We start from the raw sequence: 22,500 nt of genomic DNA on the forward strand, positions 1-22,500 counted from the left end.
TGTCCCAGACATGTCTGGCGTCTAGCAGTGTAGCCAGAAGTCTGCCTATATTGGGGTGTGTGGTCTGCCACTAGTGTGTGTATCTGTGTGTGTGTGTGTGTGTGTGTGTGTGTGTGTGTGTGTGTGTGTGTGTGTGTGTGTGTGTGTGTGTGTCTGTCTGTCTGTCTGTCTGTCTGTCTGTCTGTCTGTCTGTCTGTCTGTCTGTCTGTCTGTCTGTCTGTCTGTCTGTCTGTCTGTCTGTCTGTCTGTGTGTCTGTTACTAGGGTATGATGGATCTTCCACTACTGGTGTGTATGTGTGTGCGTGTGTGGTTAGGAGTAATGCCATTAGAGGTATGAGGGGTCTGCCACTACTGGGGTATGTGGGAGTTCACCAGTAGTATGTGTGGAGACTGTGGGTGTAGTAGTAGTAGCTGTTACTGAGCAGAAGATGGCCTGCTTGTCTCTGACTGGGCGGCACAGTAGGGAGTGCAGTGCATCAGCTATGAGCAGAGTGGGAGTGCACTGCAGCGCACCAGCTGCGTAAATTAGTAAAGACGAGGCCCACCTGTTTACTCTCCTCCTCAGAGGTTACAGGAGGAGAGCCAGTGGCCGACCGTGGTGGAGTACGTGCGAGCCCTGATGCAGAAGAGGCTCGTCTGCCGAAACCTGGACGAGAGGCTACAGCTTGCCGAGCGCATGGCACAAGACGCTGCTCAACTGGGGGACGTGTTTCAAAGCGCTGTAAGCAGGGCTTGACATTAACTTTTTCATTTACCGGCCACTGTGGATTCTGCTATTCTACTAGCCACCAATTTGGTATCTTGGTTTTATTTATCCTGATGCTGTACATCTAACTTCAAAGCAAGAAGATGAGTGCATAGCTTTCTACATGGAAATAAATCAAACAAATAGAAAGATAGTAAATGAGCTTTTTCTAGAACTTAAATACGAACTGATTCAAGTGGCAAACAACAAAATATAGGCTATTCTGATATGTCATAGCAAGGAATAAGATATCCTACCAAATTGGCTGGTGACACTGAAATTATTACTTTTTTTATTATTATTTTTATTTTATTTTTAATAAAAAATTATATAATTTTTTTTTTACCAGCATTTGGCCTGTTGGCAGGTGCCAAGTGCACTGTTTAGACTTGGCTCACTGTCAGTAAACAGAGCCATCATGCAGCACATTTATAGAATACACATAGTACATTTATACAATAGGTTATTATCATTGGGAGGCATTAAAATACAGGTAAAAATGACCGCCTACATTATATTAAAAAATATTTTGTTACGATTTGAATGATACAAATGAAAGCACATTGTACATTTTTTGTACTTTTGTGCATATGTAATATTGACAGCATGCTGCCAACCAAGTTGACAAGTTGAAGTAAAAACATCATCTATTATCTGTCGCAATAGGCCTATGTCTGGATGAACAGGCCAATGTCGTTCAGGTTTGAAATAGCCCCAAAGATATATGTATAAATTAATAAATGTAACGTGAAGTCTAACTGACAACTTCTCACATACTCAACATATTGAACTGATATTTTACCCCAAAATATTGTTAACCATGCGTCACATTTCCTTCCTTCTTTCTTTCTTTGACTCCAAGAAAAGATTACGCGTTTTTAGGTTACAGACCCGTTTGGTAGTCTCTAATTAATTCGTCTTTCCCTTTGTCAAGGTCATCAGCAGTGGCCAAGATCAGCGTCTATGGCCTGTATACAACGCACGACACATTTTACGCACTAGGCAAACAAATAAAATATCCCTCTTTTTATTTTGTGGACGATTGTAGAATTACATAGTCTTCTTGCGTTATAGGCTAGATCTTCATGTAGGCTGTGTTACGAACACATCTAGAGTCGGGAATATTGTTATTGCGTTTGTGGGCGCGCGTGTGTGTCCACTCTCTCACATGACATGAACCCCGGCAGCCCGGAGCTGGTGTGTGGATGTGGGACTGTGTGTATGTGTGTGTGTGCGCGCGCGCGCGCGCGCGCGCGTGTGTGTGTGTGTGTTTGTGTGCGTGCGCGCGTGCGTGCACTTTCTCACATGAACCGGCCCGGAACATTTGGTGCCGCAGCCTACGGCAGCCTCCAGTGTGTGTGTGTGTGTGTGTGTTTTGAAAGCGCGTTGAGGCAACTAACGTTGTCATACTGCGCGATGTAGCCTATCAGAGGTGTGTTCCATGGAACGCAAACATCCCTTGCGCGAAGATGTCATGCTTTGAATGATGTCACAATGGAACTAAGAGGGCCTTCTCTGGAGGGCATTCTTTACCAAAACTCATATCAAATTTGGATGGACTGGATAGCCTCGTGTGCGGAAACTTGTCTCCAGTGCTAAAATAGAAAGAAGCCGTTCAAGTCCAACTGGCGTAGTAAGATGTTTTATTTCAATATTAGGCCTACTCACCCCAGCTCATACGTTCCATTTCGGAAAATTGAACATAGGTATAGCCTAAGTATAGCCTAATCTGGAGTTTCTCGGGGATCGCGAGATATCTCGAGCCAATATCGCCTTCATTTTATTATCACATTATCAGAAAAAAAACCCAATGCTACTTACTGTATGTAAATAAATGTATATGCTGTGAATATGATATAAAATTATAGGATATATCAGGCTACATAGGCTATACACTTTTATAGGCTATTACATTTTATTTTATTTTATCCTAAAGGAGAAATCCGTGTTCCAGGCCTGTAACCTTGGAAATGTTAAAGAAAAGACAAGCGTTTACTCTGACTTGAAGTGACTTCTAGATTAAATGCTTCTCTGCTGTGAGAAGAATACTGTATGCACATGCTCGAGTGTCCTACTAAGCTTAAATGATGTAGGCTACCACTTGATTTAGAAACATGAGATAATTGTAATATAAGCCAGGCCTAGGACCTATGTAGGCCAAAATGGTCAACAAAAATGTTTTTTAATGTATAATTATCGTTAAACCGATTACCCTGCATTGGTGTTTGTCATGTTCCTGCCGAGCTCTGGTGGTGTTTGTGATAGTTTCTGCATGTTGGTCTTCCCCCCTTTTCACTTTGAAAGAGCCAGTATGGCAGAACAGGGCTTATCATGGGAAGAAATCCTGGACCTCAAAATGATGCGGGAAAAAGTTTGGCTTAACGAAAGAATAAAGGAGGTGAGATGATGGAGAAAATAAGTATAATAACAATATTGAAAGTGATCATATGCAGGAATGAACATGTTTCCCTACATTGTTCTTATAAACCTTACTATCAATCTGGCTATATAGATGCAGGCCTTCATTTGTAAAGAGGTGGAATACAAGGTTATGAATGCCCATGAGTCATGGGAAGCCAATGAGAAGAAACACAAAAATCATGACGATGAGAGAGTTGTAAGAACTTGTCAAGGTATGTAATTATTACAATTCACTTATAACCTAGTCTAATGCTGTCACACTATTTTTTTAAGACCTAACCATAAATTGACAGTTTGTTTCCTTCCTCTGTATCATTCATATGCTCTGAATAAAATATGTAGGCCTATTTTACATTCAAATAACATTTTAAAATGTAATTCAGTTTCTGCCTTTAAAGCAAAGCTCAAATCTCACCTTTTCACCCTTGCCTACCTCATCAAAGTGCTGATATACAGTAGGTAGGCCTATAGCCGTGTACCGCTTTTGGGATTTTATTGTTACTGTACTCATTTCATTGTTTTTCTTTGGTTGTTATTTACTACATTGTTTAAATAGTTTTTTCTGTTTGTTTGGTGCTCTGACCTGACTTTTATGTGTGAACCAATATAACATGCATCATCATCTTTAGGCCTACTTATTGAAAAAGTTATGTTGTGAGAAATAACATTGTCTTCCCTATTAGACTATGCAGAAAACATGATGGAAAAGTGTATCAATGAGAAAGTAAAATGGGAGGAGAAGAGGATACAGGACAAAGAGAGACATCTCGAGGATGAGTGGAAAAAGATGGAAGCAGAGAGAAGCAAAGTGGAAGAAATGAAGGTAAATGATAGAATCGAACTGGAGGTCCTCAGAAAGAGACTGAAGGAGGGAGTGGAAAAGCTGAGAGAGAGTGAGACAATGGAAAAGCAGCGAAAGAAGGTCCTTGGTGAAGAGAGAGACAATGTTGAGAAAGACAGGATAAAACTGAGGCAGGAGAGGAGGGAAGTAGCAGAACTGAAGGCTGAACTAGACCAACGGAGGCTGGAGCTGGAAGGCGTCAGACTGCAAGGAGAAGAGGAGAAGAGAAGGTTGAATGAAGACAGAGAGAGAATGAGGAAAGAACAAGAGCAACATCTGAAGGAGTTGGTGATTCAGAGGGAGAAACTCGAACAGAGTGAGGTAGCACTCAAGGAGAAGGCAGCACAGAAGAAAGAGAAGTTTCTCCTAAAAAAGCAGGAATTAGAGAGTGAGCGTCAAACAATTGAAAATGAGAAAAAGAAGATGGCTGAAGAACTAAAAGCGGTGCAGGAAAAAGTGTACGTCCTGAAATCACAACAACTGGAGGAGGAAGGACGGAGTGAGGTGCTGCGAACTCAGGAGGCCATTAACAGAGCAAATGTGGAGCAAGAATGGAGGATGTTTGAGATTGAGAAAAGGAGACAGGAAGACCAGCTGCAAGATGAGTGGAAAAAGATGGAAGCAGAGAGAAGCAAAGTGGAAGAAATGAAGGTAATTGATAGAATCGACCTGGAGGTCCTCAGAAAGAGACTGAAGGAGGGAGAGGAAAAGCTGAGAGAGAGTGAGACAATGGAAAAGCAGCGAATGAAGGTCCTTGGTGAAGAGAGAGACAATGTTGAGAAAGATAGGATAAAACTGAGGCAGGAGAGGAGGGAAGTAGTAGAACTGAAGGCTGAACTAGACCAACGGAGGCTGGAGCTGGAAGGCGTCAGACTGCAAGGAGAAGAGGAGAAGAGAAGGTTGAATGAAGACAGAGAGAGAATGAGGAAAGAACAAGAGCAACATCTGAAGGAGTTGGTGATTCAGAGGGAGAAACTCGAACAGAGTGAGGTAGCACTCAAGGAGAAGGCAGCACAGAAGAAAGAGAAGTTTCTCCTAAAAAAGCAGGAATTAGAGAGTGAGCGTCAAACAATTGAAAATGAGAAAAAGAAGATGGCTGAAGAACTAAAAGCGGTGCAGGAAAAAGTGTACGTCCTGAAATCACAACAACTGGAGGAGGAAGGACGGAGTGAGGTGCTGCGAACTCAGGAGGCCATTAACAGAGCAAATGTGGAGCAAGAATGGAGGATGTTTGAGATTGAGAAAAGGAGACAGGAAGACCAGCTACAAGATGAGTGGAAAAAGATGGAAGCAGAGAGAAGCAAAGTGGAAGAAATGAAGGTAATTGATAGAATTGACCTGGAGGTCCTTAGAAAGAGACTGAAGGAGGGAGAGGAAAAGCTGAGAGAGAGTGAGACAATGGAAAAGCAGCGAAAGAAGGTCCTTGATGAAGACAGAGACAATGTTGAGAAAGACAGGATAAAACTGAGGCAGGAGAGGAGGGAAGTAGCAGAACTGAAGGCTGAACTAGACCAACGGAGGCTGGAGCTGGAAGGTGTCAGACTGCAAGGAGAAGAGGAGAAGAGAAGGTTGAATGAAGACAGAGAGAGAATGAGGAAAGAACAAGAGCAACATCTGAAGGAGTTGGTGATTCAGAGGGAGAAACTCGAACAGAGTGAGGTAGCACTCAAGGAGAAGGCAGCACAGAAGAAAGCGAAGTTTCTCCTAAAAAAGCAGGAATTAGAGAGTGAGCGTCAAACAATTGAAAATGAGAAAAAGAAGATGGCTGAAGAACTAAAAGCCGTGCAGGAAAAAGTGTACGTCCTGAAATCACAACTACTGGAGGAGGAAGGACGGAGTGAGGTGCTGCGAACTCAGGAGGCCATTAGCAGAGCAAATGTGGAGCAAGAATGGAGGATGTTTGAGATAGAGAAAAGGAGACATGAAGACCAGCTGGAGATGGAGAGGAAAAACATAGAAACCCAACGACTTCAACTGCAGCAGGAGAAGAGAAGTATGAAAGAGGAGGCCACTATGAACAAAAAGAAGATGGAGATAGAGAAAAGGAGGAGTGAAGATGAGATGGAGGCCCAACAACTGCAACTGCAGGAGGAGGAGAGGCAGATACAAGAGAAGGCTGCTTTGATGAAAGCGAAGATGGCTGCAGAAATGAAAGAGAATGAGGAAGAATGGGAAAAGATTGAGCAAGAGAGAAGATCCTTAGAAAGAACAGTCAGAGAGATGGTTACCCAAAGAAAGAAAGACCTTGAGGATGAATGGGACAATATTGACAGTGAGAGGAAGGGCATGGAAGCAAGACTTGAGAGGCAGAGACAAAGACTGGCAAAGATGGAGAAGGAGCACTGGGACGAACTGGAAAAGGAGGAGGAGCGAATTCTGGACAAGTTGAACGCTGAAAAACGAAAGATAGAAAGACAGAAAAAATGGCTCGACACAGAGAGAAAGGAATTAGATTCCAGAATAGAAATGGAGAAAAGAGACATGGAAATTCAAAAGGAAAAGCTGGAGGCAACAGAGAAGAGACTGTTGTACAAACATGCACTGAGACAACAGAGAGGTGCCATGAGAGAAATGGAGGCGGAGGAGGAGTGGACGGACATTCAGAGACAAATTGAATCTGAGAAACAAGAATGGCTCAATAATGATGCAAAAACATCAATGGAACCAGTCAGTGACATTGTTAGTTGTTCTATGGATGCAGATGAGACATTCCCAAGGAAACCAAAGGCTGGGAAGGGGGCAGAATATGAAAAGCAAAAACATGCTGTTGAACTCTCCCCCTCGGACAGTGATGATGATCCTTGTGATGGTGATTGGGAGGCTACTCCAGAGCTCAGAAAGCCCATGTGCAACATTGCTCTGAAACAAATAGTCAAAATACATCTGGAAGAGGGTCCAGTTATGACAGACAGTCCAGTTAAAAATGAGGGGACTGATCAAGACAAAACACAGCCAAGGTCAAATGTTGAGATCACTGATTCACGTGAGAGATCTGATGACAATGGCAATGGCATGCAAAATATGGCATCAGCTGAAACCAAGTCAGTTGGAAACTGCATTCAAGCCTCAAGTCCAAGTGTTGACAACAATTCTGCACTGAAAAGCATAGAACCCCGAACACAAGTCCAGCAGATTGTTACTGACAATTCTCCAGTTGATACTGATGTGAATAAGTCTAAATCTGCCCTTGTGGTGGAGACCTCGGAAAAGGAAATTATACCACTGAAGAGTGAGGGAATAGACAAGGACAATGCAATCAAACATCTGGAAAGTGTCCCAGCAAAGAAAGAAAATGATGTCTCTGACCAGGATCATCCTCTTTTGCAACAGAAAGCCAGTGGAAGTAATTCACAGTCGAGCACTATCATTCCAAAGACTTTACAAAAGGACACTGTGTGCACACTATCCCCAAACACCATGGATGAGAAACCTGCAGCAAACCCATTACCACCCATGACAGCAGCCAAGAGTGAGTTGAATCGAAACTGCGCTCAAGATAATACTGCTGGTCAAAAGGAAAATAGTAGCTTGGAAGAAAGCTTGGCACCCCAGATACAGGTTCAGGGGACTCCACAGCCCCTGATAGATGACAATGCGTCCGGGCCATCTCCAGGAGAAATGGATGGAAAGCCTCCAGCAAACCCACCAGCACCCATGACACCACAGCCTCAAGGGTCTGTGACTGAAATGGATCGGAATGACTCTAAACCCAGCCCTCTGGTGGACAGAAAAGAAAATATACCAGAAAACGGTGAGGGAATGGACAAGGACATTGATATTGAACATGTCGAAAGTATCGCTGCAAGGAAAGGGCAAGTGCTCACCACTGATGGTGAAATGAAGGGAGATGCAGTGGAAGATGAGTATTCTCCTTTCGAGAGCAATGAGAACGACTCACATTTGGTAGAGGCTAAAATAATCCCCTGTGGCACAGCTGTGGAAGAAAGCTTGGCACAGCAGATACAAGTTCAGGGGACTCCACAGCCCCTGATAGATGACAATGCGTCCGGGCCATCTCCAGGAGAAATGGATGGAAAGCCTCAGCAAAACCCACCAGCACCCATGACAGCACAGCCTCAAGGGTCTGTTACTGAAATGGATCGGAATGACTCTAAACCCAGCCCTCTGGTGGACAGAATAGGAAATATACCAGAAAACGGTGAGGTAATGGACAAGGACATTGATATTGAACATGTCGAAAGTGTTGCTGCAAGGGAAGGGGAAGTGCTCACCACTGACGGTGAAATGATGGGAGATGCAGTGGAAGATGATGAGTATTCTCCTTGGGAGGGCAATGCGAATGACTCCCATATGGAAGAGGCTAAAATAATCCCCAGTGGCAGTAATTCGCTGTCGAGCACAAACATTCCAAAGACCCTAAAAAAGAACACTGTGTGCACACCATCCCCAAACACAATGGATGAAAAACCTGCAGAAAACCCATTACCACCAATGGCATCAGCCAAGAGTGAGTCGAATGGAAACTGCATTCAAGATAATACTGCTGGTCAAAAGGAAAATAGTAGCTTGGAAGAAAGCTTGGCACTCCAGATACAGGGTCAGGGGACTCCACAGCCCCTGATAGATGACAATGCGTCCGGGCCATCTCCAGGAGAAATGGTTGGAAAGCCTCAGCAAAACCCACCAGCACCCATGACAGCACAGCCTCAAGGGTTTGTTACTGAAATGGATCAGAGTGACTCTAAACCCAGCCCTCTGGTGGACAGAAAACAAGTGGTGGACAAGGACATTGATATTGAACATGTCGAAAGTGTCACTGCAAGGAAAGGGCAAGTGCTCACCAATGGCGGTGAAATGAAGGGAGATGCAGTGGAAGATGAGTATTCTCCTTTCGAGAGCAATGAGAACGACTCCCATTTGGTAGAGGCTAAAAAAATCCCCTGTGGCACAGCTGTGGAAGAAAGCTTGGCACTCCAGATACAGGTTCAGGGGACTCCACAGCCCTTTATAAATGACAATGCGTCTGGGCCATCTCCAGGAGAAATGGTTGGAAAGCCTCCAGCCCCACCAGCACCCATGACAGCACAGCCTGAAGGGTCTGTTACTGAGAGGGATCAGAGTGAGTCTAAACTCAGCCCTCTGGTGGACAGCATAGAAAATATACCAGAAAAAGGCGAGGGAATAGAAAAGAACATTGATATTGAACATGTCGAAAGTGTTGCTGCAAGGGAAGGGGAAGTGCTCACCACTGACGGTGAAATGATGGAAGATGCAGTGGAAGATGATGAGTATTCTCCTTGGGAGAGCAATGACAATGACTCCCATTTGGTAGAGGCTAAAATAATCCCCTGTGGCAGTAATTCACAGTCGAGCACAAACATTCCAAAGACCCTAAAAAAGAACACTGTGTGCACACCATCCCCAAACACCATGGATGAGAAACCTGCAGCAAACCCATTACCACCCATGACAGCAGCCAAGAGTGAGTCGAATGGAAACTGCATTCAAGATAATACTGCTGGTCAAAAGGAAAATAGTAGTTTGGAGGCTAAAATAATCCCCTGTGGCACAGCTGTGGAAGAAAGCTTGGCACTCCAGATACAGGTTCAGGGGACTCCACAGCCCTTTATAAATGACAATGCGTCCGGGCCATCTCCAGGAGAAATGGTTGGAAAGCCTCAGCAAAACCCACCAGCACCCATGACAGCACAGCCTCAAGGGTCTGTTACTGAGAGGGATCAGAGTGACTCTAAACCCAGCCCTCTGGTGGACAGAATAGGAAATACACCAGAAAAAGGCGAGGGAATAGACAAGAACATTGATATTGAACATGTTGAAAGTGTTGCTGCAAGGAAAGGGCAAGTGCTCACCACTGACGGTGAAATGAAGGGAGATGCAGTGAAAGATGATGAGTATTCTCCTTTCGAGAGCAATGAGAACCACTCCCATTTGGTAGAGGCTAAAATAATCCCCTATGGCACAGCTGTGGAAGAACGCTTGGCACAGCAGATACAAGTTCAGGGAACTCCACAGCCCTTTATAAATGACAATGCGTCCGGGCCATCTCCAGGAGAAATGGTTGGAAAGCCTCCAGCCCCACCAGCACCCATGACAGCACAGCCTCAAGGGTTTGTTACTGAAATGGACCAGAGTGACTCTAAACCCAGCCCTCTGGTGGACAGAAAACAAGTGGTGGACAAGGACATTGATATGGAACATGTCGAAAGTGTCACCGCAAGGAAAGGGCAAGTGCTCACCACTGACGGTGAAATGAAGGGAGATGCAGTGGAAGATGAGTATTCTCCTTTCGAGAGCAATGAGAATGACTCCCATTTGGTAGAGGCTAAAATAATCCCCTGTGGCACAGCTGTGGAAGAAAGCTTGGCACTCCAGATACAGGTTCAGGGGACTCCACAGGCCCGGAAAAATGGCATTGCGTCCGGGCCATTTCCAGGAGAAATGGATGGAAAGCCTCCAGCCCCACCAGCACCCATGACAGCACAGCCTCAAGGGTCTGTTACTGAGAGGGATCAGAGTGAGTCTAAACCCAGCCCTCTGGTGGACAGAATAGAAAATATACCAGAAAACGGCGAGGTAATGGACAAGGACATTGATATTGAACATGTCGAAAGTGTTGCTGCAAGGGAAGGGGAAGTGCTCACCACTGACGGTGAAATGATGGGAGATGCAGTGGAAGATGATGAGTATTCTCCTTGGGAGGACAATGCGAATGACTCCCATATGGAAGAGGCTAAAATAATCCCCAGTGGCAGTAATTCGCAGTCGAGCACAAACATTCCAAAGACCCTAAAAAAGAACACTGTGTGCACACCATCCCCAAACACAATGGATGAAAAACCTACAGAAGACCCATTACCACCAATGACATCAGCCAAGAGTGAGTCAAATGGAAACTGCATTCAAGATAATACTGCTGGTCAAAAGGAAAATAGTAGCTTGGAAGAAAGCTTGGCACTCCAGATACAGGGTCAGGGGACTCCACAGCCCCTGATAGATGACAATGCGTCCGGGCCATCTCCAGGAGAAATGGTTGGAAAGCCACAGCAAAACCCACCAGCACCCATGACAGCACAGCCTCAAGGGTCTGTTACTGAAATGGATCAGAGTGACTCTAAACCCAGCCCTCTGGTGGACAGAAAACAAGTGGTGGACAAGGACATTCATGTGGAACATGTCGAAAGTGTCACCGCAAGGAAAGGGCAAGTGCTCACCACTGACGGTGAAATGAAGGGAGATGCAGTGGAAGATGAGTATTCTCCTTTCGAGATCAATGAGAATGACTCCCATTTGGTAGAGGCTAAAATAATCCCCTGTGGCACAGCTGTGGAAGAAAGCTTGGCACTCCAGATACAGGTTCGGGGGACTCCACAGGCCCGGAAAAATGACAATGCGTCCGGGCCATCTCCAGGAGAAATGGTTGGAAAGCCTCCAGCCCCACCAGCACCCATGACAGCACAGCCTCAAGGGTCTGTTACTGAGAGGGATCAGAGTGAGTCTAAACCCAACCCTCTGGTGGACAGAATAGAAAATATACCAGAAAACGGTGAGGTAATGGACAAGGACATTGATATTGAACATGTCGAAAGTGTTGCTGCAAGGGAAGGGGAAGTACTCACCACTGACGGTGAAATGATGGGAGATGCAGTGGAAGATGATGAGTATTCTCCTTGGGAGGGCAATGAGAATGACTCCCATATGGAAGAGGCTAAAATAATCCCCAGTGGCAGTAATTCGCAGTCGAGCACAAACATTCCAAAGACCCTAAAAAAGGACACTGTGTGCACACCATCTCCAAACACCATGGATGAAAAACCTGCAGCAAACCCATTACCACCCATGACAGCAGCGAAGAGTGCGTCGAATGGAAACTGCATTAAAAATAATGCTAATCAAAAGGAAAATAGTAGTTTGGAGGCTAAAATAATCCCCTGTGGCACAGCTGTGGAAGAAAGCTTGGCACTCCACATACAGGTTCAGGGGACTCTACAGCCCTTTATAAATGACAATGCGTCCGGGCCATCTCCAGGAGAAATGGTTGGAAAGCCTCCAGCCCCACCAGCACCCATAACAGCACAGCTTCAAGGGTCTGTTACTGAGAGGGATCAGAGTGAGTCTAAACCCAACCTAACGGCACAGCATGTCAAACCTGTTCCCGCAAGCAAAGGGCAAGTGCTCACCGCTGCCATGGAAGATGCCGTGGAAGAGGATGATGAGTATTCTCCTCGGGGGAGCGATGAGAATGACTCCGAAATAGAGGAGGTAGAGGAAGAAATTGAGGAGTATTCTCCTTGGGAGGGCGATAGGTATGGCTGTGAGGTCAGCTCAGAGGAGGAGGAAATTAGGAAAGACCACATGCACACGATGTTGAAAGTGCATAGCGGGCTATCCGATATGTGGGATGATGTAGGTCAGGATCTGGCTGCGTATTTGGAACTATCAAGTGATGAAGAATTGGAGCTAGTGGAGGCAGAGAAACCAGAAAAGTTCTCAGCAAGCTGTACAAGCATAATGAAACAGCCTATCACGCAAGAGGTGGGTAGCAATAATTCACAGGTGAGCAAAAACATCCCAAAGCCCTATCCTAATGTGTGCACACCACCCCCAACAGCAACATTAGAAAAACCTTTAACCAACCCACTAGAACCCATGGCACCACCGCAGAACAAGCTTTTTGGAAACTGCCTCCTAGAAGCAAACTCACTACCACCAATTGCAAACCCACTGTTTTCAATGGCAGTGGCTGGAAAAACATTGCCTCCTCTAAAAGCAGCGGCTTCAGATGTGGATGAGTTGATTGTGGGCAAACCAGAAACTATGCATAAAAATGGACCGGCAGGGTCCTCAGAAAAGAGCCCAGCAATAATGATGGAACAACCTCCAAAGAAGCTTGAGGCTCTCTCGCAAGAGGTGGAGAATGAAAATAATCCACAGGCTAGAACACACCCAGCACCCACTACACAACAGGCTCAAGGGTCTGTGACTAAGATGGAGCAGGAGGAGTCTTCTCCACGGGACAGTAATGACAGTGAGTCTAAACCCAGCCCTCTGGTAGTGAGAGAGGAAAAGACACTAGGAAAATGCGAGGGAATGGACGAGGACATTGATTTAAAACATGACGAAAGTGTACCCGCAAGCAAAGGGCAAGTACTTACCGCTGCTGTGGAAGATGACATGGAAGAGGATGCTGAGCATTCGCCTTGGGGGAGCGATGAGAATGACTCCGACATAGAAGAGGTAGAGGAGGAGATTGAGGAGTATTCTCCTTCGGAGGGTGATAGGAATGGGTGTGAGGTCACCGCTGAGGTGGAGGAGAAAATTAGGAAAGATCACATGCACACAATGTTTAGAGTGCATAACACGGTATCCAATATCTGGGATGATGCAGGTCAGGATCTGGCTGCGTATTTGGACCTGTCAAGTGATGAAGAATTGGAGCTAGTGGAGGCAGAGAAACCAGAAAAGTTCTCAGCAAGCTGTACAAGCATAATGAAACAGCCTATCACGCAAGAGGTGGGTAGCAATAATTCACAGGTGAGCAAAAACATCCCAAAGCCCTATCCTAATGTGTGCACACCACCCCCAACAGCAACATTAGAAAAACCTTTAACCAACCCACTAGAACCCATGGCACCACCGCAGAACAAGCTTTTTGGAAACTGCCTCCTAGAAGCAAACTCACTACCACCAATTGCAAACCCACTGTTTTCAATGGCAGTGGCTGGAAAAACATTGCCTCCTCTAAAAGCAGCGGCTTCAGATGTGGATGAGTTGATTGTGGGCAAACCAGAAACTATGCATAAAAATGGACCGGCAGGGTCCTCAGAAAAGAGCCCAGCAATAATGATGGAACAACCTCCAAAGAAGCTTGAGGCTCTCTCGCAAGAGGTGGAGAATGAAAATAATCCACAGGCAAGAACACACCCAGCACCCACTACACAACAGGCTCAAGGGTCTGTGACTAAGATGGAGCAGGAGGAGTCTTCTCCACGGGACAGTAATGACAGTGAGTCTAAACCCAGCCCTCTGGTAGTGAGAGAGGAAAAGACACTAGGAAAATGCGAGGGAATGGACGAGGACAGTGATTTAAAACATGACGAAAGTGTACCCGCAAGCAAAGGGCAAGTACTTACCGCTGCTGTGGAAGATGACATGGAAGAGGATGATGAGCATTCGCCTTGGGGGAGCGATGAGAATGACTCCGACATAGAAGAGGTAGAGGAGGAGATTGAGGAGTATTCTCCTTCGGAGGGTGATAGGAATGGGTGTGAGGTCACCGCTGAGGTGGAGGAGAAAATTAGGAAAGATCACATGCACACAATGTTTAGAGTGCATAACACGGTATCCAATATCTGGGATGATGCAGGTCAGGATCTGGCTGCGTATTTGGACCTGTCAAGTGATGAAGAATTGGAGCTAGTGGAGGCAGAGAAACCAGAAAAGTTCTCAGCAAGCTGTACAAGCATAATGAAACAGCCTATCACGCAAGAGGTGGGTAGCAATAATTCACAGGTGAGCAAAAACATCCCAAAGCCCTATCCTAATGTGTGCACACCACCCCCAACAGCAACATTAGAAAAACCTTTAACCAACCCACTAGAACCCATGGCACCACCGCAGAACAAGCTTTTTGGAAACTGCCTCCTAGAAGCAAACTCACTACCACCAATTGCAAACCCACTGTTTTCAATGGCAGTGGCTGGAAAAACATTGCCTCCTCTAAAAGCAGCGGCTTCAGATGTGGATGAGTTGATTGTGGGCAAACCAGAAACTATGCATAAAAATGGACCGGCAGGGTCCTCAGAAAAGAGCCCAGCAATAATGCTGGAACAACCTCCAAAGAAGCTTGAGGCTCTCTCGCAAGAGGTGGAGAATGAAAATAATCCACAGGCTAGAACACACCCAGCACCCACTACACAACAGGCTCAAGGGTCTGTGACTAAGATGGAGCAGGAGGAGTCTTCTCCACGGGACAGTAATGACAGTGAGTCTAAACCCAGCCCTCTGGTAGTGAGAGAGGAAAAGACACTAGGAAAAGGTGAGGGAATGGACGAGGACACTGATTTAAAGCATGACGAAAGTGTACCCGCAAGCAAAGGGCAAGTACTTACCGCTGCTGTGGAAGATGACATGGAAGAGGATGCTAAGCATTCGCCTTGGGGGAGCGATGAGAATGACTCAGACATAGAAGAGGTAGAGGAGGAGATTGAGGAGTATTCTCCTTCGGAGGGTGATAGGAATGGGTGTGAGGTCACTGCTGAGGTGGAGGAGAAAATTAGGAAAGATCACATGCACACAATGTTTAGAGTGCATAACACGGTATCCAATATCTGGGATGATGCCGGTCAGGATCTGGCTGCGTATTTGGACCTGTCGAGTGACGAAGAATTGGAGCTAGTGGAGGCAGAGAATCCAACAAAATCTTCAGCAAGCTGTACAAGCATAATGAAACAGCCTATTATGCAAGAGGTGGGTGGCAGTAATTCACAGGTGAGCAAAAACATCCTAAAGCCCCTAAAGAAAGACAATGTGTGCACAACACCCCCAACAGCAACATTGGAAAAACCTTTAACCAACCCACTAGAACCCACGGCACCACCGCAGAAGAAGCTTGTGGGAAACCTTCTAGATAAAACTCTAGACAAGGACACTGATTTAGAACATGACGAACGTGTTCCTGCAAGCAAAGGGCAAGTACTCACCGCTGCCGTGGAGGATGCCGTGCAAGAGGATGATGAATATTCTCCTTGGGGGAGCGATGAGAGTGAGAGTGAAATCTCAGAAGAGATAGAGGAGGAGATTGAGGAGTATTCTCCTCGGGAGGGTGATTGGAACAACTGTGAGGTCAGCGATGAGGAGGGGGAGACCAAATTAATCCACAGAGAGGAAGGAAACGTAAAGACGCAGGATCAGAAAGATGACATGCACAGGAAAGTGCATAGCATGCCAGCTGATGTGGGGGGTGATACAAAGCTGATACAAGCTGATCTGGATCTAGATATTGACCAGTTGATGGAAAGAAGAAGAACAGAAATGTTACCCGTGATTGAAGAGGAATTGGAGCCAATGGAGGAAGATAATCAAACAAAGAATTCAGCAAGCAGTACAAACATGATGAAACAGCCACCAAATAAACTTGAGGCTCTCACACAAAAGGCGGGTAACAGTAGTTCACAGGTGAGCACAAACAACCCTCAGCCCTTGAAAAAAGACAATGTGCACACACCACTTCAAAAAGCAGCAAATACTGAGTCATCAAATGAGGAGGAGTTTGATCGTGAACTTGACGATCTCTTGAAAGAGTTGGATATTGACACAGAGGGGAGTGCAATGATTCCAAGCTCCGACAAAAAACAGGAAGTGCATACAGTGCTCTCAAAAACAATAAATAAAAAGCCTTCAAAGCAGGACGAGTTTGATAAAGAACTTGACGAGCTCTTGAAAGAGATGGACTGGGACAGTAATACACAGGGGAGCACAACAACTCAAAAGTCCTGCAAGAAACCTGAAGTATGTTCACCACTTCCAAAACCACTGAATAATAAACCTTCAGAGGCTGATACGTCTGATCAGGAACTTGAGGATCTCTTGAAAGAAATGGACGGTGACAGTAATGCACAGATGAGCAAGAACTCCCCAAAGCCCTGCATCAAAGACAATGTGTGCACACCATCCCAGAGAGCAGCATTTGAAAAACCTTTGACAAACCTACTAGCACCCATGGCACCACCGCAGAACAAGCTTGTGGGAAACTGCACTCTGGATAAAGCTGGACCTGTATGTAAATCAAACTCACTTCCACCATTAGCAAAGCCACTGTCTTCAATAGCAGTGGCTGGGAAAACATTGCCTCCTCTAAAAGCATTGCCTCCTCTTAAGTCCCCAATTTCAGCAATTTCAAGTTTGTCCTCTGCAAATATGGGAGGCCAATACAGATCATCTCCAATCGTGATGGAAGATAAACCAGTGATTCCATCAATAAAGATGGAAGAGAAATTTGATGATGAAGAGGATGACATTGATTATGAGGAAATGATGAGGGAAATCGAGGAGACCGAGAAAAGAATGAAGGAAAAAAATATGAAATAGGTTTTTTTACAAATATATTTGCTTCTTATGCTCCTGTCATGATCCTCTTTTGAACTGTGAATTCCCCATTCTATCTGTGTCTCACTGCACCAACACTGTGGCATAGAGGCAACTTGTTCCTAACTGAACCTGTATTACTTGAACGACAGGAGCAATACACAACCCCTTTAAATTTTTCAATGCATTAAAAAAATAAAAATAAAAATTACTTCATGCTTTAAAAAAATAAAATAAAAACATAAAATGGCATTATGGAATATCTTCTTTGTCCTTTTTTATCATTTGGTAGGACTACACTTAACTTTTAGCATTTTGTTAAATAAGAATTATGATAAGCTAATCATGATTGACAATACACTGTATTACAACTGTAGTGAACTGAGCTGCACACCAACTGAACTGAGATGAACATGGTCAATAAGCATAATTATTCATGTCTTACATGTCCTGTCTGCTTGACTTGTGGCATGATCAACTATAAACTACAAACATCAAAACATGCTTTTGGCAGAGTTGACTAGAGAACGACACAGACACCCAGGCGAAGAGATTATCTACATCTGACCACCTAGTAATATTATATATATAATGGTTTGGAAAGAAATTAACTGATGTACAATATGGGCTTTTGATCTTTATGCTATAATAGGCTAATACAGTATAATGGCAGTGTATTTGAGTGTAACCAAGACTTTGGATGCAATGGAAGATATTACGTAGACCAGACTGCATAATCATGTCACTGCTTCGAGCACTTCTACTATTTAAAAGCCATGTGCTGCTCTGCATGCATAGAACATTACAGGATACTTGCCACCACACATGCTGAAGACCTGGCCTGCTCGGGCCTACAACCGGGTCACGGAAACCAGACTAAAATACAATACTATACAATTCCTATATTGTATATCGTCGCTGTCCAAAGAAAACCACTTATCTCCACTTCTCATTGTTTTTTATGTATTGATTTATAAAACCACATTTTCAAAACAAAAAAAAATTGCAAAATTAAAGTTGGCTACTAAATTATTTATCATACACATATACCCATGGAGACTGACCAGTAGTACTGTCTTATATTTTATAATAAATAAAGAACGAACATAAAAAACTAAAAATAATAGTGGAGATAAGTGGTTTTCTTTGGACAGCGACGATTTGATACTCTCACCTTTCCCACGACAAAAGTATACAAATACTGTAGGATGCATGCATAGCCTTTTTTCTTTTTTACCAAAATAGAAGTCAGACCGGTGTCAAGTGGAAGTTCAAATGATACTGAACAAAAGAATATCTTGGACTTGACTTCCTATAGGTTAGCTAAGCTTGGTTTATCGCTTAACTATGTTCTTAGTATACCCCGCTGATCATGATCATGAGCCCTGACTAGGTACACACACACACACACACACACACACACACACACACACACACACACACACACACACACACACACACACACACACACACACACACACACATCACTCTCTAATCATTGCTATACGATTCTGCAAAAATGCGTTGAGGCCAGACATCTGCGCAAAAAGACACACAACCCTCATCGCAAGACAAATCTGTGCTTACACTGCATGTGTCCACATCCAGCATACCTTCTTAGAAGGCAACATGACATCATGTCACTGTGTTTGAATAACACGCTGACTACAACCGTCTATCGCCTTTTCATGATGCCAGTCTGTACCACATGAGGTAGGGCAACTGGACCGCAACCCTCTTTGGTCTAACAGGGCGATAAAAGGTTACAAAGACAAGGACACAACACAATTGACATCTATCCACATGACTGACACCTGTCAACATGATGATGAGTCACGTCACATTATGTCTGACAGCTACACGCCTCTGTTCTTATGTCATGCATCATTTAGCAAAACACATTCACATACTTGTTTACCAGAACACATGTGTTTGTTTGCTGTGAGTGGGGTGTCTGGGGAGGCACTGTGGATGTGTAGAGGGAGAGAGAGAGAGGGAGGGAGAGAGAGAGAGAGAGAGAGAGAGAGAGAGAGAGAGAGAGAGAGAGAGAGAGAAGGGGTGGGGTTAAACATGAGGAGAAGCAGACAGACCCCATGGGACCCCCATGCTTTCCACTCATCCATTCTGCATCATATCTAAATATGTGTGTGTGTGTGTGTGTGTGTGTGTGTGTGTGTGTGTGTGTGTGTGTGTGTGTGTGTGTGTGTGTGTGTGTGTGTGTGTGTGTGTGTGTGTGTGTGTTTGTGTGTGTGTGTGTGTGTGTGTGTGTGTGTGTGTTTGTTTCTGGGACCCCCACTTTTTCCTCTCATTAATTCTGCATCAAGTCTAACTGAAGAGGGCAGACACCAGCTGTGTAGAGGACAACACAGACAGACAGAACACACTCCACCACACCCCCACACCCCCAACACACACACACACACACACACACACACACACACACACACACACACACACACACACACACACACACACACACACACACACACACACACACACACACACACACAAAAACACCCCCCCCCCACACACACAAAGTCAGTCAACCACATATTGTAACCCCCCCCCCCCCACACACACACACACACACACACACAGACTGAGCATCACACAAAGTCAAAATCAGCTGCCTGATCATCTTACCTCATCATAAGCCTGCCAATGCCCCCCCTCCCAACATCATGATGTACAGCCCCCTTGAGGAACACTACGCTAAGAGAACCTGATCTAATGTTATAACTGGGTGCAGAACTGAATTGATGTGGTAAGGCATTTGAAGTAATAGGTTATATAAGATTTCAACTGATTACGGAAGGGCTGCTCCAAGGAGAGGAAAAAGGCCAATCACCCACCTTCCCACTCACACACGCACACACACACGCACACACACACACACACACACACACACACACACACACACACACACACACACACACACACACACACACACACACACACACACACACAAGCAACGCCAGAGCTCCACCTACTGTCCTTTAACAGGAAATGGCAGCCCTTCATAAGGCCTGGAGTGCATCTTAATATGGGACCTTGCCTCCTCCACTTGCCTCCTCCACTCGCTTCTAGTCATGATGACATCACTGACAACAGCATTATATTTCAATATCTTGCAAAAGCTATAGAGTCTTTTTCTCGTTTGCAATTGTTATGGTGAATGAAAAACAGTCCCTCAAAAGTTGTTGTGGCTAGGCTGACAGCTGGGAAACTTTATCGTTTTCTCCACGGAGGAGGGTCCAGGAGGCGGGACGAGGAGACAAGCACAAGTGGAGGAGGCAAGGTCACATATTGGGATGCACCCCTTGTGTCTGAAAGGACCAGTAGCAGTGGAAAAGAAAAGTCCCCATCACTTCCTGTCATTGTGCTGTCATCACTGGCCAACATTGTGCTGTCATCTCTGCCCACAATGCTCACTTCAAAGGCCAACATTAATCACCAAACCACTTACAACTAAATTCAGGGCCGCTGACAGCTTTGGCCAGGCCTGAGACAAATGTCAAGTGTTCTAGCCTTGGTAGTGTATGAAACGCCCAGTGATTGGATACCCTTCGCAGACCGCAGAGAGTATCCAATCACTGGGCTTTTTCACGCACTACCAAGGCTAGAGCACTTGACATTGGGAAACGGTGACTGTCATTTGAAAGAGCCCCCACCTCACCCAATACATGCAATGTAGTGATGAGGACTGCATTCTGGGGCACCTCTCCCCCCTGGGCCAGGGACAGCTGACCCGTTTGTCCCTTCCCTGACTAAAGTAGTGGATCTGTGAGGGCCAGCCATGCAGCATAACAGTCAGCCAACATCTAGATATCAATTTATATTACACTGATTAACAAAACCACTGCATCCCATGACCACTTTATGCGAGAGGTATCTCGCACAAACAGAGATACTTTAGGAACCCAATAGCGGTGGCAGCGATAATTGTACTGTACTGTTACTGTTGTCCTGAGACAATAAGTCCTGAGACACCAAGTTGCTGTACAGTACCGGGACATCAGGACACTGTCACAGGACATCAGCTTGCAGTCCCAGGACACCTAGTTGTTGTCCCAGCTGTCCCAGCCAGGACACCTAGTTGTTGTCATGTGGCATCAGCAACTAGTTAAAGCGATGGTTCGGAGTAGAATCACCCTAATGCCATAGAGCTCGAAAGTCCCGCCCCTTAGTTCCGCGTTTCACGGGACCTAAGCTGACCATCTAACAACATGGTAGAGAGTAAATATCTTCTGATCTCAGTCATGATATGCGCTGGGCTACAAATATGCTGTTTAAGAGGCTAGATAAAGATTATTCATGCAGAAGTATCAATGTTTTGTTCCGAGGCCGTCGGCATGAAAAATGTGAAGAAACACAGCTTTCTAAAAAGTTTTAGGGTTCATACGAAAAATTAAGAGAAAATATCAGAAACAACATATATGGAGCTCGTGGCACAACTCGAAGGGGATCGAAATATCATTTTAATACCGCCATTGGATTACATGCTACGATTTTCGGCTAAAAACGCCGTTGAGGTCCCATGAAATCGGGGGAAGTGACGTCACTTTCGAGCTCTATTTGAACCGTGACACCCATCCACCTTTACACCCGAAGTGTTTTCTGCCGCAGGCTTACATCAACAGAGTTGCCGTGTTATTTGATGTTTATTCCGGATAGCTTGACTCAAGCGCATATGGATCCTGGGCACCGTCTCCAAACTTTCCCCACAAAAATAACATGTCATGACACCAAACTTCTACAGTATAACAAATGTGGTTTGTACTCACAAAAAGATGAATTTGAAACTTTGTACATAGTCAAGGAGTTTATTAGTAACAACACACGAGACGATTAGCTTTTCTGCTGCTAAACATCCGTCGACGTCACTTCCTCCAGCTGGGACTTTGTTGATGGAAACAAATACACGTGAGTCCGGAAGGCGGAAAACTCAAAAAGACAGCTTGCGCTACAACTAGAAATTAACCACTTCGGATTTAAATTAAACACTCGTGCATATATCCTGGCTGTGGACTAAAACACAAACCTTACAATAAAGAAAGTCCCAGCTGGAGGAAGTGACGTCGACGGATGTTTAGCAGCAGAAAAGCTAATCGTTTCGTGTGTTGTTACTAATAAACTCCTGGTCTATGTACAAAGTTTCAAATTCATCTTTTTGTGAGTACAAACCACATTTGTTATACTGTAGAAGTTTGGTGTCATGACATGTTATTTTTGTGGGGAAAGTTTGGAGACGGTGCCCAGGATCCATATGCGCTTGAGTCAAGCTATCCGGAATAAACATCGAATAACACGGCAACTCTGTTGATGTAAGCCTGCGGCAGAAAACACTTCGGGTGTAAAGGTGGATGGGTGTCACGGTTCAAATGGCATTAGGGTGATTCTACTCCGAACCATCGCTTTAAGCGTATT

At 45.0% G+C, this 22,500-nt stretch overlaps 1 protein-coding gene across 1 annotated transcript; it reads left to right on the plus strand.

Annotated features, from left to right (window-relative positions):
* Positions 1–2,001: 2,001 nt before the first annotated feature.
* Positions 2,002–12,058, plus strand: LOC134448094 (zinc finger CCCH domain-containing protein 13-like). Its single transcript, XM_063197851.1, has 6 exons — positions 2,002–2,379; positions 3,051–3,144; positions 3,259–3,379; positions 3,851–9,088; positions 9,629–10,563; positions 12,017–12,058. Exons 2-6 carry the CDS (start codon positions 3,058–3,060, stop codon positions 12,056–12,058), a joined length of 6,423 nt encoding a protein of 2,140 aa, XP_063053921.1. The 5' UTR covers positions 2,002–2,379; positions 3,051–3,057.
* Positions 12,059–22,500: the final 10,442 nt, after the last annotated feature.

Source organism: Engraulis encrasicolus, chromosome 4 (assembly GCF_034702125.1).
Source record: "Engraulis encrasicolus isolate BLACKSEA-1 chromosome 4, IST_EnEncr_1.0, whole genome shotgun sequence".
Classification (NCBI taxonomy): Eukaryota; Metazoa; Chordata; class Actinopteri; order Clupeiformes; family Engraulidae; genus Engraulis; species Engraulis encrasicolus.

Coding starts and splice junctions, on each gene's coding strand:
- LOC134448094 (XM_063197851.1), top strand. CDS start 3,058: ATGGCAGAACAGGGCTTATCATGGGAAGAAATCCTGGACCTCAAAATG. Junction 3,145..3,258: donor TTAACGAAAGAATAAAGGAG/GTGAGATGATGG, acceptor CTGGCTATATAG/ATGCAGGCCTTCATTTGTAA. Junction 10,564..12,016: donor ATATACCAGAAAACGGCGAG/GTAATGGACAAG, acceptor GGCCATCTCCAG/GAGAAATGGTTGGAAAGCCT.